General features: G+C 39.8%; 1 protein-coding gene across 2 annotated transcripts in view; it reads left to right on the top strand.

Annotated features, from left to right (window-relative positions):
* The window catches only part of LOC125250598 (NLR family CARD domain-containing protein 3-like), a 50,493-nt gene that overhangs the window by 9,539 nt on the left and 22,598 nt on the right, over positions 1-18,356 (top strand). For both annotated transcript variants that reach the window (XM_048163259.1, XM_048163260.1), the window contains one exon: positions 593-766. In XM_048163259.1, coding sequence (XP_048019216.1) covers positions 593-766 — 174 coding nt within the window. The remainder of the gene's footprint in view (positions 1-592; positions 767-18,356) is intronic.

The raw sequence follows: 18,356 nt of genomic DNA, 5'->3' as shown, positions 1-18,356 counted from the left end.
ATGTGCAGTTTGTTGATGTCTGTGAGTATAAATAATACAGTAGTTAATAACTTCTGTGCTTTGCATGTTTATAACATTGTTCTGCATTCCTGATTGTCACATGCTGCTGGATTTCATGCTGTAGTATCACAGGGTTCATAGTGTACAACAAAATATCAGTCATTAGACTTGAAAATGTAACGGGGTGTTAAAGTAACCTTCAAGTTACCCCATGATAACTGTTTTACTTGTTATTGTTTAAATAGTGGCCTACATTATGATATGTAATTCCATTCAGAGCTCTGGTAATCCAGATTTGGTCATCTGGATCATTGATTGAATAATCTGATCTTTACATAGAATAGTGTGTAAACTTCCCTGTTTCGATGCTTTATGAAGAGTTGAATCACTGAAGCATTTTACACTTATATAATCTAAAGGAAGCCATTTAATTTTGTTTTATAGCCTTAAATTCTTAAATTCTATAATCATTGAATATATTTGATGGTTTTGATTGCCTGAACTACAGTCAAAGATAGTCAAAAGTTATCTGTGCTTCAGAACTCTACCTGATAAACCCATTATATCACTGTTTGTTTTGTACTCTACACAGGCTACAGTCCTGCAATCTCACCACTCATTCCTGTAAGAGTTTGTCTTTAGTTCTACAATCCTCAAACATGTTCTTGGGAGAGCTGGACCTGAGTAACAATGACCTGCAGGATTCAGGAGTGAACCTTCTTTCTGATGGACTGAAGAGTCCAAACTGTCAACTGCAGATACTGAGGTTAATGGTTTTCCATGAAATCACAAAAAAATGACCATTACATTTTGTCACTATGAGTAACATCTGCTCAATGAATTGCCAGAACAAGAGACAAAACAACATTTGCAGGAATGTGACCCCCCCCCCCCCCCCCCCCCCCCCACACACACACACATGCACACATTATAATGTAAAAAATTCATAAGTGACTCGAAAAATTTGTTTAGGGTGGGGAGGTAAGTGGACAGTATGATGATGGAAATCATGACATGGCCTGAAACAATTACTAAAGATACTGCAAAATTATATATTTCAAATACATTTATTAAATGCATGGATTGCTTCAGACATACAAACTGGTAACACCATCTGAATTATATGAAATGGTGTTATCTGTCAGTAGGATTTTTATAAGAATTCTAACAATGCATAGCTGAGAGAATGGGATATTGTTTATTATTAGGAATGCACCGATACCATTTTTTAAGGACTGAGTACAAGTACCGTATTCTTACAGTATTTTTTTCTAGTACTCACCGATACCGATACATTTCTTAATTTATCTCTCTCTCTCTCTCTCTCTCTCTCTCTCTCTCTCTCTATCTATCTATCTATCTTTTGTTTTTGTTTTGGTGATGTTGCAGTTTTCCAAGCACAACACAGTGAGACTAATGAATGTAGGACAGGTTTTTATTAATACTCTAATGAAAAAAGTAATAATTTTTATGTGCTTGTCACAAACAAAGAATAAAAATTTCACAGTGTCCAATAACCTTCAAAGGGCATAATTACATATCTTTATATATATATAAAATTGTTGTTGTATAAAAAGAAATTTACTGACCCACTTTATATTAAGTGGCCTTAACTACTATGTACTTACATTTAAATTAATCATTTGATACAATGCACTTATTGTGTACATACATGTTTTTACATTGTACTTATATTTTAAAAACACCTGCATGTAATTACATCTGTAATTAATTTCTGTAATTACATTTATAATTACACTGTTGACCCATCCCTTAACCCTCACCCCTACCCTTAAACCTACCCATACCACCAAAGGTTTCCCTAACCTTACCCGTCTTCCACCTCAATAGCAGCAAACGTGTTTTGCAATTCAGTATGAACCCAATAAGTACATTGTACTTATTTTTTGATGTAAGTACATAGTAGTTAAGGCCACTTAATATAAAGTGGGACCAAATTTACAAACAATACAACAAATACAGTAGGTGGCCATCCAAAACGGTGGTTCTACCGCCGCGTCGCGAAGTGCATTTGCAGCTTTTGACCGCTGAGTGGCGCTTTAACCACGTTATCCAACAAATGCATAAAAGCACATTTATCTTTATGCAAAATGTCAATTTTCTCACATATTAGGCCTATATTTATCACAAATACATTTTTTATTTATATTTTAAACTCCTTTAATAAAACAGCATGCATTTTTGACACGCACATACTTTGTTGTCCTTTATTTTGACAGATAACTAGTACTTAGGGAAAATATATCTGTTTGGACACTGATTAAGAAATTGTTACGTGTTTCATGAATTATATCCTTTATTTTAGTAAAACGTGAGTCACTGAATAATTTCGCTCCCATTATTAAGGCACAATTTAGCTACATCATTGAAACTAAAAAGAATGGACGGATTAATAAAACGTCATAAAAAACTGCAACTCCTGCAGCCGCATTTAAATGCAGGAGTGTATTCTATTCCTTAAAATATCAAATATCAAGTTCAGAAACAACACATTCCAGCGGATAGATAGATAGATAGACTCTTATTTAACACAGACCTACAAATTTATTATTATATCTTGCACTAATCTGCAGGCTATTGCCAAAAATGACAGAAGGCCTGTTTTAAGTTGTTTCAGCTGTCATGAGGAGAAAATCCATCAGAACGCGCCGGCGCTTTTGTCAGCCAGAGGGATAAAAATGTAACCAATTTAGTTTCATATTTATATTTAAATATTGGGCTATAGGCTAATATAATTTTTTTTAAGATGTCACCAATGTTGATTATGAAAAGTGAATAGCATGACAGATGTGCAATGTCGGGAGACAAATGCAGCGGGTCAGACCACTTCGACCACTTCATTAAGTTTTGTTTTATAGTAAGTCTTTCTTTAAAGTGAATTTCGTTTTGTAGAAATTGTATCTTAATTTCAATCAACGTTTCATCAACCAATTGCCTATATTTAATAATTAGGAAGAAAACCATGAACGTGGGGTGTGGAATGGATTGCATAACAAATGAACTCATGTTTCCGCGGCCTTTGAATAAGGCTGAAGCAATAGATGTCTTTCTGTTTTTATAAAATTTCTTAAATACATGTCTTTATTACTTAATTAATTGATAAGATGTTTTGGTCTAACAATATATTTTAGCTGATCTAAATTCTAAGTTAGACACAAATTTGCATATAGGCTATATATAAGGTTCCCTTATAGACAAGCGCGTAAATTGCTGTTTCGGCCGCAAATTTTCAGTAATTTCGATCGGTTCATCAAGTGATATAGGCCTAAACTAAATTCATGTATTTACAGTAAAATAATAAAGAAATAGCCTAACTCTAGACTTATTGGCTAGGATATTTACGTTTGGGCAATATATAATAATAATAATAATAATAATAATAATAATATCTCAGCAAATAATGAACATATTTATTTGTCTCGGCACACGACCGCTAACAATAACACAGTAGCACAGCGCATCAAAGCTTGCTGTTGTCTTGGCTACCTTACAAACGGCGATGGAAACAACAGTGATTTTTTTCCCCCTTTTGTGGTAATTTAGCACTATTTTCTATGGTATTCTGCTTGCATTTTTAGGCTTCAGTTGGATGCTTTATTTTTATCTTTAGTCAATTGAGATTAGTTCTAAAAAAAAGCAAAGGCTAAATAGTAAATAGTCTGCGACGGGGCCCATCATAGGGTGGGGGCTGCGGAGGTGTCCCGTACGGCCATGATGTAATGGTAATACATCTCTTACAAAGGGTTCATGTTAACTACTGTATGATTATCAGACGATTTTAATGTGTTAATGTTTCAACTATATCGTGCAATTATAGCTATGTAACAATCTGATAAACTGCAATTGTGCAGTTTGTATCCATTAACACGCTCATAAACATTACAAAAAGAAATGTCATGCCATAAGCTAACCGTTGATATCCCAATAATCAACATTTTGTTATTCAACAAGTGCTAGGCTATTAAGATAAAAAGTTTCTGCTATAGATATTTTGCACCTAATCTGACTCTCCACAATAGACTACACAATGCATATGAATATTTTATAGGCCTATTTGTATTTTGACTGCAGTTAAGAGCAAAAATGATGAGAACATGTTTAACATTGGAAGTTTAAAATTCTTTATGAAATATTCTTACTTTATGCAAAACATATAGGCATCTGTACATTGTACTTCTATAACATCATAACATAAATCATTAAATTATAGTTCAAATGAACCGTGCAAACCCAATCTTTTTTGCTATCATTTTTGCTATTTATTTAGGCCTATTTATTTATATCAGCAGATCTGTGATGATTCAGTTCATTTCAATAACTGCTGATGTTGCAAACTGTGGTTAAGCTGTAAAGCAGCTTGAAAGAATTGACCAAGGTATGTAACATTATGGCTCCGTATTATTAGAACAATAACTGTACAGAATCTTTACTGCCATCCAATGTTCCTTAAAGACAAAGAAATAAAATAAAAATGTTAAAGAAAAACAAACAAAAACAACAAACCGATTGTGTTCCATTTATATATCAATGTATAATGTTTACATTTATCTTGTGTGTATAAAAAGCACTCACCCAACCTAACAGTGCTTGCTCTGGAACACTTGACAAGTTTGAGATAGGGGGAAGTGCGCTTTGTTTAAAATGTTTGTCACCAAAGCCATTAATCCAGAGGGCGGGAGACTCAAAATATTAGCCTAAGCTATGCACATGACCGACCTTTTTGCAATCTTAGTGCTTTTTGTTAATTTGAACATCTTGATCTGATCATATGAATTTTTTGCATATTATTAGCAAAATAAGCTGACGAAATACACAATTGTTAGACTCTGTTATGAGTATTTGCAGTAAGTTTCTTTATTTGTTTGTGTTATGGGGATTTGCAGTGTTTTGCAGTGTTTCACGCTCCACTCCAGAAGTTCCGAATGGGATCAACGCCTGCTGCTGCCGAGCAGAGTATGTGCGAAGTTTTGACTAGAGCGAGGAGGGATTTTTTAAAAGTCGGAGCGTTGTTTTTTTTTTTTTTTTTAATCTGCAAGAAATGTTATGAGTTTGGCGTGTGGTAGGAAAAAAAAACTTTGCACAATAAGCCACTACGCAAATTTGTGTCTAACTAGACCAGCTAAAATATATTGTTCGACCAAAACATCTTATCAATTATTTAAGTAATAAAGACATGTAATAAAGTAATAAATAAATTTAATTAAAACAGGAAGACGTATATTGATTCAGCCTTATTTAAAGGCCGCAGAAACATGGTTTCATTTGTTACGCACTTCAATCCATACCACACCCGACATTCTTGGCTTTCTACCTATTTATTAAATATAGGCAATTGGTTGATGAAACATTGATTGAAATTAAGATACAGTTTCTACAAAACAAAATTCACTTTAAAGAAAGACTTACTATAAAACAAAATGTAATGAAGTGGTCAAACTTATGTCTGACCCGCTGCATGTCTCCCGACATTGCGCATCCGTCATGCTATTCCCTTTTCATAATGAACATAGGTGAAATTTAAAAAAATAAATAATAGGCAATAGCCCAATATTTAAATATAAATATGAAACTAAATTGGTTACATTTTTATCCCTCTGGCCAACGAAAGCGCCGGCGTGTTCTGATGGATTTTCTCCTCATGACAGCTGAAACAACTTAAAACAGGCCTTCCGTCATTTTTGGCGATAGCCTACAGATTGATGCAAGACTACAAATGGTCTACTTTTATTTGTGTACGCTCACAATAACAACAAAACCTTGTACTTTTGAAAAATATATATATAAAAAAAAAAAACAGGGTGCGCTCTCAGCTGTCTCTCTGCAAGAATCTGAAACATCTCAAAAGTGAACTTAAACACAGCGAATAATTGTACCTAAAAAGAAAGAAATATCTCAATTCCATAAGATATAGGTCTGTGTTAAATAAGAGGCGATCTATCCGCTGGAATGTGTTGTTTCTGAAATCATGGCCAGTGCTCGTTGCTGCTGTTATCAGTTCTCTTGGCGCTCGTGCACACGCACAGTTTTCACACAATCGAGCGTTTTGTTTTGGTAAAAGCACAAAACAAAATGTACACAACGTGTCCTTGCTCTTGATGTACAATCACTGATGAACACCTTTGGTTTTAATGAGTAAATTAGCCTAAATATTTATTCCTGCCGGTATTTTAGTCTGCGATATCAAAATCACTGAACATTACATAGCATATATAATAGCCAAAAAAAAAAAAAAAATCAAGAACAATAGCAGTTGATAAGAATTATTGCTCTTAATGCGGTCTTAATGCTGGACCGTTCTCATTTCACTCCGCATATGGAACTTGAAGGATTTTTTTTTTTTTTTTTGCTAAGAGCAAACCAGAATGAAAATATTACATTTTTAATCCGTGTGTGTGTGCTCCTATATATATATATATATATATATATATATATATACCTAGTAATGACTGTTTAATGACAATAGCATGCAGTAAGACTTTGTGTAAAGGTCTTTCTTTTAATTTTTGATGCATAGACTGTAGCCTAAGATTATCCCACGTTTTGAAATTAACTCTCACTTTAAATTTTCTAATGGTTTTTAAGGATGTTAAAATGTTATATTATAATGTTATTGTTGTTTTGCTTCATCCTTTCATCTCCGTTTACAAACCGACATTTTATTATTACAGTCACTTTCCAATCCATCCCTTTGCACCACCTGGCGGTAGTTTTTTTACACGCGACTGAATTTCAGTTAACGCAACAGCCCTGCGGCAGCGGTATGCGCAGCGGTAATACCCATTTTGGTTGTCTACCTACTGTACTATAGAGATACAAATTGAATAAAATTGTTTTTAGATACAGTAAGTTTATTTACCATGTATACATTTATTTAACATATTTTGTTGTTTTATTAACATTAATGACAAATATAGGCTACGGTCCCTTTAAAAGTCTGCGTGAACCGGAAGTTTCAAATGACTTTTCTCCAGTGTTGTGATGTATTTCCAAGTGAAACAGAATATTGACTAGAGGGCAGAGTTTTACTTTAGCACTCCTCCTCTCCATCTCTCGCGCTCCTCCTCTCCATATCTCATATTTGTGCATTTTCAACCTAAGCCGTCAAACTGACGTTATCAGAGAAGAAACGTCATTCCAGACCGGAAGTAACATTTCAGATTTTGATTAAAGATTACCGCGACAAACAATTTTTTTCTGTGTTTTAACTTGCATGGATTAATTGTTCACCACAAGCCAAGTAATATGCACTAACAAAGTAAATAGGGTCGATTTTGATTTCATCTGTACTTTAAGACCGAATCCATGGATACTGACACGTATTCTGTTTTCACCCAAATGTTTATGTCCACTTAAGCCATCACCGACTGTACTTACGTGAGATAATCCACACGATCGACATTTTGACAATTATGTGTGCATTTGACTATTCAGGCACAAGGAGAACTGATTGCACGCTGTCTGAGAGAACTGGGATTGCGCGCAAGAAAGAGAGACAGCGTGCGAGAGAGAGAGTGTTTCTGGTCTATCTCATTCAGTGTGATCCTGCCTATCCTGCCTTCACTAATCGATAACAAATTGTGATTGAAAGCTTTCAGTTCACAATGTGTGTTTTGTCATTATTTTGAAGTATTTCCACACCTCTGAGGCTGACATTGTTTCTGCTGCTGCCGCCGGTGTCTCTGTGCAAGGACAATTCTGTCAGTTACGTCACATGAGGTATCGATCTTTGGTATCGGTAGTATTTTTATGACAGTTTTTATAAGTACATGAGCTTGGTATCGGTGCATCCCTATTTATTATGATTATCAAATTATGAAGGTTGCTATGTATTTGTATAAATATACATTCTGAAATGTTGCATGTTTCAGAGTGAAGCGAGGCTCTGTATTCATTTATAAACAAGAAGCACATGATTTCAGCAATTCAGAGCATCACAATAAATGACCATTAAATTTTGTCACTATGAGTGACATCTGCTCTCAATGAATTGCCAGAACAAGAGACAAAATTTGCAGGAATGTGATCTCCTGATAAGTGACTCGAAAAATTTGTTTAGGGTGGGGAGGTGAGTAGACAGTATAATGATGGATATCATGACATGGCCTGAAACAATTACTAAAGATACTGCAAAATTATATGTTTCAAATACATTTATTAAATGCATGGATTACTTCAGACATGGTAACTGGTAACAAACTGGTAACACCATCTGAATTATATGAAATGGTGTTATCTTTCAGTAAGATGGCAATTTTTTTTAAGAATTCTAACAATGCATGTCTGAGAGAATGGGATATTGTTTATTATTAGGGATGCACCAATACCATTTTTAAGGACAGAGTACAAGTACCGTTACTTTTTTCTAGTACTCGCTGATACCGATACATTTATTAATTCCTCTCTCTCTCTCTCTCTCTTTTGTTTTTATTTTGGTGATCTTGCAGTTTTCCAAGCACAACACAGTGAGACTAATGAATGTAGGACAGCTTTTTATTATTACTCTAATAAAAAATGTAATAATTTTTATGTGCTTGTCACAAACTTAAAGAATAAAAATTTCAGTGTCCAATAACCTTCAAAGGGCATAATTACCAGTATATATATAAATTTTCACAGAAATTTTCAGGTAACGATATTACTCATTACATCCTTCAACGTCAAAAAACTATTGCACTGAAAACCACTTGTTACAATATGTACCAGTTGGAGACAGAAGATCACAGTTCAGGTTGTTTATTGGACACAAGCAGAGGTAACAGAGATAACAGGTGAGTTGGTAGTGGTTGTATAAGTGAATGCTGATAGAATGAATGGTAATACTGTCCTTTGTGGTTTGCAGGTTGGATGCTGGAGAATAGTGGTAGCAGATAGGAGACAAGGATGGCGGATGACACCCACACACAGACTTGGAACACAGGAGGAAGCTCAGAGACACAGGAGACAGGTAAGTAGCAATGGGAATCCTTGAGGTAAGCATGGAGGTAAGTTCCTTGATGCGAATGAGACCGGACAATGTGACTGAGTGTGTGAGTGTCTTTTATATGAGTGCTGATTGGCGTGGTGTTGAGGTGCAGGTGTTCGTGATCAGTACTCAGGGGAAGGTGTGCGCTGTGATTGGTGGGTGCTGGAGCCTGGCGTGTCTGTGACACCACTAGTAGTAGAAAACAAATACTTATAAATCGAATCTTTTTGGAGCAGTACAAACCCTCTGTGGATATCTACGAAAAACATTTTCTGAGGTTGCGGTGCTCAATGGACTTCTTGGAGTCCAGTTCTCTGTATTTCCAGTAATCTCTGGCTCAAAAACTGGCATAGGGTTGTCTCTGACAGAAGGATTGTTCATGGCTCCAATGTTGTCAACACTGACAACTGGATTTGGGATCTATAACACACCATGCAAAAGAGATCCTTCTGCAACATTTCCCGGCAGAATATGGTCCACATGCACAGTGCGTCTTCTTTGACCCTCCTGTAATAGATAACTTACAGGACCCTTCTGCTTGATCACAGTTGCACTCAACCATTTTTCCTGCCATCCTCTGAAGTTTCAGGCTCGTACTGTTTCTTCCTCAATGAAAAATCTTAAGGCTTTTTTCATTCAGTCATGCTGTTTCTTTTGTTCCTGCTGTTTCTCCTGAACAAATTTGGCCAGATCATGCTTCAACAACGAAAAACGTGTTCGGATGTGGCGCTTAAGAAACAGCTCCGCTGGTGTTTTCCCTGTGACTATATGAGGTGTACTATGATACATTATTAAGAAATTGGCCAATTTGTGCTTAAGTGAAAGCATCTGCTTGCCCTGTTTCTCACCAACACATTTCAGGAGTGACTGTTTCAGTATCTGAATAGATCTTTCTGCAGCACCATTTGAGGCCGTATGATAGACAAGAACTCGCGTATGTTTAATTCCGTTTCCTTCAGGAAACTTTTTCTGCGAAATCAATGTGGATTCTCTGCCATGGCCACTCAGGCCATCTCCACGGGTGAAGGGGTGCCACTGCAGGTAACTTTTGAACTGACATGCAACAGTTACAGCGCCGCACTCTTTCTTCAATGCAGCCTTCATACGTCAAATTCCTGTATGCCCATGGTGTAGCTCATCTAGTAATCTGGATCTGTATTTGGGTGGAATTATGACATGCATAACCCACAACACACACCCTTGGTCCTCTGACAATTCATGGCAGCATGTGAAGTATGGTTTCAGACTCTCCTCTGACACATATTTTGGCCAGCCATTCACAGTGTAATTCTACACTTTGCATAGTGTTGGACTGTTCCGTGCTGCTTGTGCTATGCCCTTAGCAGACACAGGGAGCTCATCCACCTGGGAAAAGTAGAACACACTTCCTTCTTCCCCGATACAGACTTTGCCCATAGTTGGTAGTCTGGACATTGCATCAGCATTCATGTGGTCAGCTGATTTGCGGTACTCTGTGTCATAATTATAAGCCATCAGCACTAAAGCCCAGTGCTGCATTCTAAGGGCTGCCAAGGTTGGTATTGCTGCCTTCAGTCCAAGTATCACCAGCGAAGGCTTGTGGTCGGTTGTGAGTGTGAACTTCCGTCCATAGATATATTTGTGGAACTTTTTACCCCGTAGATGATGGACAAGGCCTCACATTCTATTTGGGCATACTTTTTCTCAGTTTCAGTGTGCAGGATGCAAAAGCTATTGGGCGCTCTTTACCATTGTCCATAATGTGCGAGATCACAGTGCCCACCCCATAAGGTGAGGCATTGCATGCTAATTTCGGTGGTCGGTTCCCATCATTATGTACCAGCACTGTACTACTGAGCAGCAGCTGTTTAGCTTCCTCAAAAGCTGTGTCACACTGTGAAGTCCAGCTCCAAGGTTGCTTCTGTTTTAGTAGTTCAACAGGCCTAAAAAGGACCATAGCTCTGTGACATTGTTTGGTTTTGGGGTGTTAACATTCGCTACAATCTTTTCCTCAGTTGGATGTAGACCCTCTTTGTCGGTATGGTGGCCTAAATACTCCACACTGCCTTGCATGAACTGACACTTAAAAAATTTTACTCTAAGTCCATACCTCTCTAGTCTGGAAAGCACTTCATCCAATCTCCTAACATGCTCCTCTTTTGTACTGGCAGTGATAAGGATGTCATCAAGGAAACAGGTGACATGATCTAGCCCTTGCAGGATTTGATCCATGACAGCCTGGAAAATAGAAGGAGCACTGGCCATTCCAAAACTGAGACGATGGTACTTGTACAGGCCACAGTGAGTATTGATGGTGAGGTATTTTTCTGAGAGCTGGTCTAATTTTAATTGCTGATATGCATGCACCAAGTCCAATTTGCTAAACAATGTTCCACCTGCCAACTTAGTGAACAAGTTCTGTGTTGGGCAGTGGATATGTTTCCTCCACTATTTTCTGGTTTATAGTGACTTTATAGTCACCACAGATGCGGATGGACTTATTACTTTTTGGAATGACTACTATTGGGGCCACCCATTCACTTCTTTCAGTCTTGGATATTATGCCTGTTTTTTCCAGTCTTTTCAGTTATTTTTCCACCGTTTCTTGTAAAGCATAAGGAACAGGTCTCGCTTTCTAAAAGATTGGAGTTGCAACAGGACAAGCTCGGATGGTAGCTTTAACTCCCTGAGGTCTGAAAACGCGTTGGTGCGTTTTGCAGGATTTTTTTCACATTGCAGCAAAACAGACTTAAAATACTCCGTCATTTCTTGTCATAGAGACATAAGTAATATATCAATTGAAACTATAGAATGTCTTCTTTTATTTGTGTACACTCAGAGTAAAAACACAATGTTGTGCTTTTTGTAAAATAAAGAAAACTAACATAATGCGTGATCTTTCATCTCCCTCTGAACGAAGTCCAATCTGATAGTTCTCAGAAAATGAACTGTAACTTATGAATACTAATGACAAATTGAAAACAAACATTCTGTGTTTATGTAATCTGTATGAAAAGAGAGCCATGTCAGAAGTCAGTGATTCAGCTCATTATCCGCTAATGCGGCCACGCCCACGGAGGGAGCGCTATTCAGATGCAAATTCAGAGGCAATACATGCATTCATCGTCTCAATCGTGTATTTATTGTCTTGAAAAGTGTTTATTTGGATGTTAAAGCAATGGTTAGCGATCTCTAGAAGACATGCCATTAGTTCCTTTTCTTCTTTATATTATGAATTTGTGGACTAAAGGTGTAAAGAGCGCCCTCCGGCTGCAAGTATGAATTCAAAACACAGTATCCAGCACTCATAATGATGACAATAAATATTATTTCTCAGTATAGAAAATTTACATAAATATATAAGAATCCATCAATATTTCTCCAAATGTGCATGCTTTTAAGCTAAAAGCCTATATGAAATGCCATAGAGGTAACATAATTGTTCAGACACTTTGCACCACAGAAATACATTATATTTTAAAGAATATAATAGAATACCATTATTTTAAATTGTAATAATATTTCACAGTATTGCTGTTTATGATGAGCTGAGACATTATTACAGAGGGGTTTTTTTTCACAGCCTACCTGACTGATAGGCCTCATTAATATGCAAGTCATTTCAGATCATTACTATGTGATTCCTTTGTCTTCTCAGGTGTAAATGACCCATTATTCATGCAGATTCACGCCTCCACGCATACTGTGTTTCTTGACAAAAAGTGTCTTACAAAAAAATCAATATATTGTTTTATATGAAGGAGTAGGCAGCAAAATTTTTACATAATTCTGAAGCAAAAACTCTAGTCTACAACCTCCAATACCCAAAAGTCTTGTGAACATAGATTTAATATACTTTTTTTGGCTTTATTTCAGTGACTTAAGTTTTTGTTTTTTCAATAACCACGCATAAACATTATTCCTTCAAAAATACAAACATGTACATACATGTTCCTCACATATTATTGTAGCCTAGTTTGTGCTGAATACAGTGTAATGACACTTTTATCATTTATATGTTAATGAACAACTGAAAAAAGCACAAATGTCAGGGCATGTCAAAACTTCTCCAAGCCCCAAATCAGCCTCAGACTCCAGAGGGTTAATGCTGGGTCAGATGCCACTTCAACTTTTTCCACCATGAGAATATTTGGCCAATCCAAATGAATTTTCTCTAACCAGTTTCTGCCCAGCAGGGTCAGTCCCCTTTGACGATGACCAATGGCAGTGTGACATTTTGCTTTTCATACTTCACTGGCACATAAATGGCTCCCAGTAATGGAATTCTCTCCCCTAAATATGTAGTTAGCTGCATGCTGATTTTGCTTAAAGGTATGTGCGACAGGAACTCCTTGTATGACAGTTTTGACATCAGCGACACCGCTGCATCCTATGTCTAGCTGCATGTCCATGCACCCTCCATCCAAATTCACATTTACCACAATTTACCACACCTTTCTTTCCGTTTGAGGTTGTGTACACTGTATACACTCCAAATAACTATGATTTATCCTCTTTTCTTTAATTAGAACACTCTGCCTCCACATACTGTGTCTATCTTCTCGTATTCCTACAGGCCCTTGCAATGTGTCCAATTTTGTTACACACATGACAGTTGTCATTCTTAAACCTGCAGTCTCTAGCTTCCCAGCACATCTGTAGCATTTATTGCTTTCTTCTTTTCTCTGTTCGCTCTTCTGGTATTTTCCTTTTTCAGAAACATCTCTACCTTTAAACTTTCCTTTTCCTTTCTTTTGAAAAGTTTAGCTTTGCTCACTGCATTAACTGACTGTAAATTCTTGGTCTTACCCACAATTTCCAGCGTGTTTCTTGAGGCCAGCTCCATAGATGACACAATTTCGCAAGCCTGGTTGACGTTCAACCTTCTGACTCAGCAATTTGCATTGTATCGACTCAACATCGAATTTAGTTCACTTACAAATCTGTCTCTGAGCGCATCACTCAAATATGGTAAAAAATCACAGCTCACTGATAGATGTCTCAAAGCCACGATGTAATCCGCCATGGATTCACCTTCCTTTTGGTTGCGTTTGTGAAGTTTGAAATGCTCCGCGATCACTAGTGGTTGCGGTCTGTAATGCACTAGCAGCGCTGCTTTCAGATCGTAATATGTTATTGCACTCAGCTTCGTCGACGTGACTAGATTCTTTACCAGTCCATATCTCTGCCCCAATCACGGAGAGAAACACACTAACCTTTTTCTCACTTGCAATGTCATTCGCCAGCAGCCACTGTTTAAACCACTCAATGTACGATTCGAAATCCTCCTTCGATTCCATGTACTCATCCACATGGCCAAACTGTATTGCTGCCATGTTAGCTACGTTGTTAGTAGCTTTTCACTCGTGCCTTGTTCCTTTCTTTTTTAGTTTCTTTTACGACAGGTGCAACAGTGTTTCTCATCAACTATCATTCTACTCTTAATCCTCATCAGCACTATAATATATTATGACTTGAAGGCTGGATCGGAAAGATGAACGACAGACAAACGCTTTGCATGTTCACTTGCTTTACTGAGTGCTCAAACACATACAGAGAACTTGCATACATACAAATCGGCGTTGCTTAATATTCCAGTCAATCAGCACATCTATTATAACAGTTAATACTGTAAACTCCTGCAAGTAAGTTTGGGCCAATTATAACATGGACGTGAAAAAACGTCTCAGGTTACTTATGTAACCCTGGTTCCCTGAATAGGGAACGAGACGCTGCGTCATTACACATTGGGAACGCCTCTGCGTGATTGCGTCGTGAAGCACTTGTGTATCTAACCAATAACGTGATGAGACGTCAGAAGCTGGTGACGTCACGGACCAGGAAACTATAAAGCATACCCAGAACAAAGAACGCTAGCTTCTGGATTATGGCTGAAGCAAGACGCTCACAGGTATGCATGGGTATGGCAAAGCGATGCAGCGTCTCGTTCCCTATTAAGGGAACCAGGGTTACACAAGTAACCTGAGACATTCCCTTTCATGGGAACTGTCGAAGCTGCGTCATTACTCATTGGGAATGCTGTCCCAACTACGCCATAATACCAAGTACCTGTCTGTTATCTTTGAGACAGAACTGATGACCCCGGAGTGGAGCCGACATCCAGGTTGTAAAACCAAATAAATGTGTGCTGGGATGACCATCCAGCTGCATCACATACATAATTGATGGATACTCTTGACATTAGAGCCTTTGAGGCCGCCATGCCCCTGTTAGATTGGGCACGGACAGCTAATGGAGATGGCTGTCCGGCCGCCTTGTAAGTGAGATAGCCTTGACAACCCACTTGCTCATCCTCTGCTTAGATGCTGGGCCTCCTTTCTTAGGAGACCCATAACACATGAACAGTTGGTCTGTTTTACGCCACAGGGCAGCTCTGTGGACGTATGTATCTAAAGCCCTCACTGGGCAGAGCAGATTGAGTTTCTCCTGATTCGGACTTGTAAATGGAGGAGGACAGAAGGCCTGGAGTACAATGGGACCCGGGACGTTGGTGGGGACCTTGGGCACATAGCCTGGTCTAGTGTGCAGGAAAACTTTGACCATTCCAGGTGCAAGTTCCAAAAACGAAGGAGCAACTGAAATTGCATGAAGATCTCCTATTCTTTTAAGAGATGAAATAGCTAATAGAAATATGGTTTTTAAATTGAGGAATTTTTCAGAAACTTCCTCTAGTGGTTTGAAGGGAGCCTTGATTTATCATGCCGCCCGCTTGAGACAGGAGGTCCTGCCTGAGAGGAAGCTCCATCGGGGAGCCATCTAGAAGTGACACTAGGTCTGAGAACCATATCCTGGTTGGTCAGTACGTTGCTACCAATATTATACTGATCCCTTCCTGGCTTACTTTCTCCAGAACTCTTGGGAGCAGAGTGAACAGGGAAATGCTTACAGACGTAGCCTCGGCCATGTCTGTTCCATAGCGTCCAGACCCAATGGTGCTGGATGCGTTAGGGAGAACCACAGTGGACACTGGGTTGACTCTCCTGAAGCAAATAGGGTGACTTCCCCTTGACCGAAATTTTTCCAAATGAGCACCACTTCGGGGTGGAGCCTCCATTCCCCGGGCCTCGGCCCCAGCCTTGACAGGGCGTCTGCTCCCACATTTTGATGCCCCGGGATATAAGCTGCTCTCAGTGAGAGGAGCTTCCCATGAGCCCACAGGAGGATCTGACGGGCCAATTTGCAAAGTTGGCTAGACCGCAGATCCCCCGATGGTTGATGTATGAGACCACCGACATGTTGTCTGTGCGGACCAACACGTGATGGTCCCTCAGGACTGGGAGGAAATATTTTATTGCAAGAAATACCGCCATCATTTCCAGCCAATTTATGTGCCAGGAATGCTGATGGTCCTCCCATAGACCCTGAGTTGAGCGACCACTCATGATCGCCCCCCAGCCCGTGAGGGAAGCATCTGTCATAAACATTACGCGACGATGAGGAGCCCCCAGCACAGGTCCCTGGGACAGAAACCAAGGCTTTTTCCCACACGACCAGAGCACGAAGGCATCACCACGTGACTTTAATCGTGCGAAAAGGATTTCCCTTCTGAGAAATTAAATTTCTCATTTCACCCCATTCACGGCATCGAGAATGGAGCTCACACGAGCAGGAGACAGATGTGCCTGCATTGTGGTGGAGTCCCAGACTACCCCTAAGTAGTTGGTAGTTTGAGCCGGAACCAGCACACTCTTGGCATTGAGCCTCAGCCCAAGCCTGTTCATATGGGACAGAACAACATCTTGATGTTGAGCTGCCAGATGCTCTGATTGAGCTATGATCAACCAATTGTCGATATAATTCAGTACGTGAATTATCACTTAGCACTTCGGAAATGTGCAGGGTGATAGGGATAGGCCGAAAGGCAGAACCCTGTATTAGTAAGCTTCGCCCCCGAAAGCAAACCTGAGGAACTTCCTGTGCTGAGGATGGATGGACACATGAAAGTAAGTGTCTTTCAGGTCTATCGCCACAAACCAGTCCTTGGACCTGATTTGTGGGATAATCTGTTAGCATCTTGAACATGAGCTTTTGTACAGATCGATTTAGCACACGTAAATCTATGATCGGACACAGTCCTCCATCCTTCTTTGGAACAATGAAGTATCGGCTGTAGAACCCTGACAACTTGCTGGGAGGAGAAACCCTTTCTATAGCTCCTTTTTGCAAGAGCGTCATAACTTCCTGTTTCATGACCAGAGACTGTTTGGGGGTCACCACTGTAGAAAGGACCCTATCTACTAAGGAAACCAGTCTCTCAAGACTGGCCTCTGGTGTTTTTTGAGCGCTTTGGTGTTTTTTGAGTGATTCGGCGCTGCGCCCTGAAGGACACTGGGTGGCAGGGTTAGCAGAACGGTCGCCTGAGGGCGCTGAAGAGGGATGGGTGCCCGATATTTTAACACCAGACCCTCTCCAGAGGGGGCTACCCTCGTGGGTCCTGGACCACAAGCGTCAGGACCTCTTTGAAGCCTTCTTGGCAATAATAACGGTCCTCAGATCCGTTTTACCCCTCGAAGGCTTCACTTGTGTTGACCGCACCGGTCCACAGGCTCTCTGCGGGGGAGTACGGTGGCCACACTGGCTTTGTGCAGCTCTCTGTGCGTGGAGGAGCTTGTCAACGGCCGAGACTGCTCTCGCTCAGCAGTCTCGGGGGGATGAATACGGCGGGGAAGAAATCTCTGGAACGCCGCTGATTGCTTTCTCGTCTCCTGGAACCTCTCGACGACCGATGTTACAGCATCACCGAAGAGGCCCACAGGAGAGAGCGGCGCATCCATGAGCATGCTCTTATCTCTGTCTTTTATTTCTGAAAGATTGAGCCAAAGGTGCCTCTCCGTAGCCACCAGGGCTGCCATAGAGCAGCCTATTGACTTGGCCGTCTCCTTGGTGGCCCGGAGAGCTAGATCGGTAGCTGCTCTTAGCTCCTGAATACACTCAAAGGTTGCTTCCCCGTTATCATCAATTTCACCCAGCAGGTAGGCTTGATATGCCTGGAGGATCAACATTGTGTGGAGACACGCTGCCGCCTGACCTGCCGCCGAATAAGCTTTGCCCACCAAGCCCAATGTTCTCTTTAAAGGTTTGGTGGGCAGCATCGGGGTTTTCAGGGATGATGCAGACTCGGGCGAGAGATAGCTCGCAAGTGTCTCTTCAACCTGAGGCATTGCCCATAGCCATCCTGGTCACTACCTCCAAGAGCTCGTCATAAGCTGAAGATGAGGATGGCGAGTCCTCATCACCAGTATCGACGCTCATCACATCCACCTCCTTGGAGGAGGATAGATGAAGCACCGGTGTCTCTCTCCGGGGGGGAAGAAACCGCAGCACGTGCTTCCACCACCAGAGGAGAGACACTGGGTCTGACAGGTGAAGGCAG

This window comes from Megalobrama amblycephala, linkage group LG17 (assembly GCF_018812025.1).
Source record: "Megalobrama amblycephala isolate DHTTF-2021 linkage group LG17, ASM1881202v1, whole genome shotgun sequence".
Taxonomy (NCBI): Eukaryota; Metazoa; Chordata; class Actinopteri; order Cypriniformes; family Xenocyprididae; genus Megalobrama; species Megalobrama amblycephala.
This window is presented reverse-complemented; position numbering and strand designations above follow the sequence as displayed.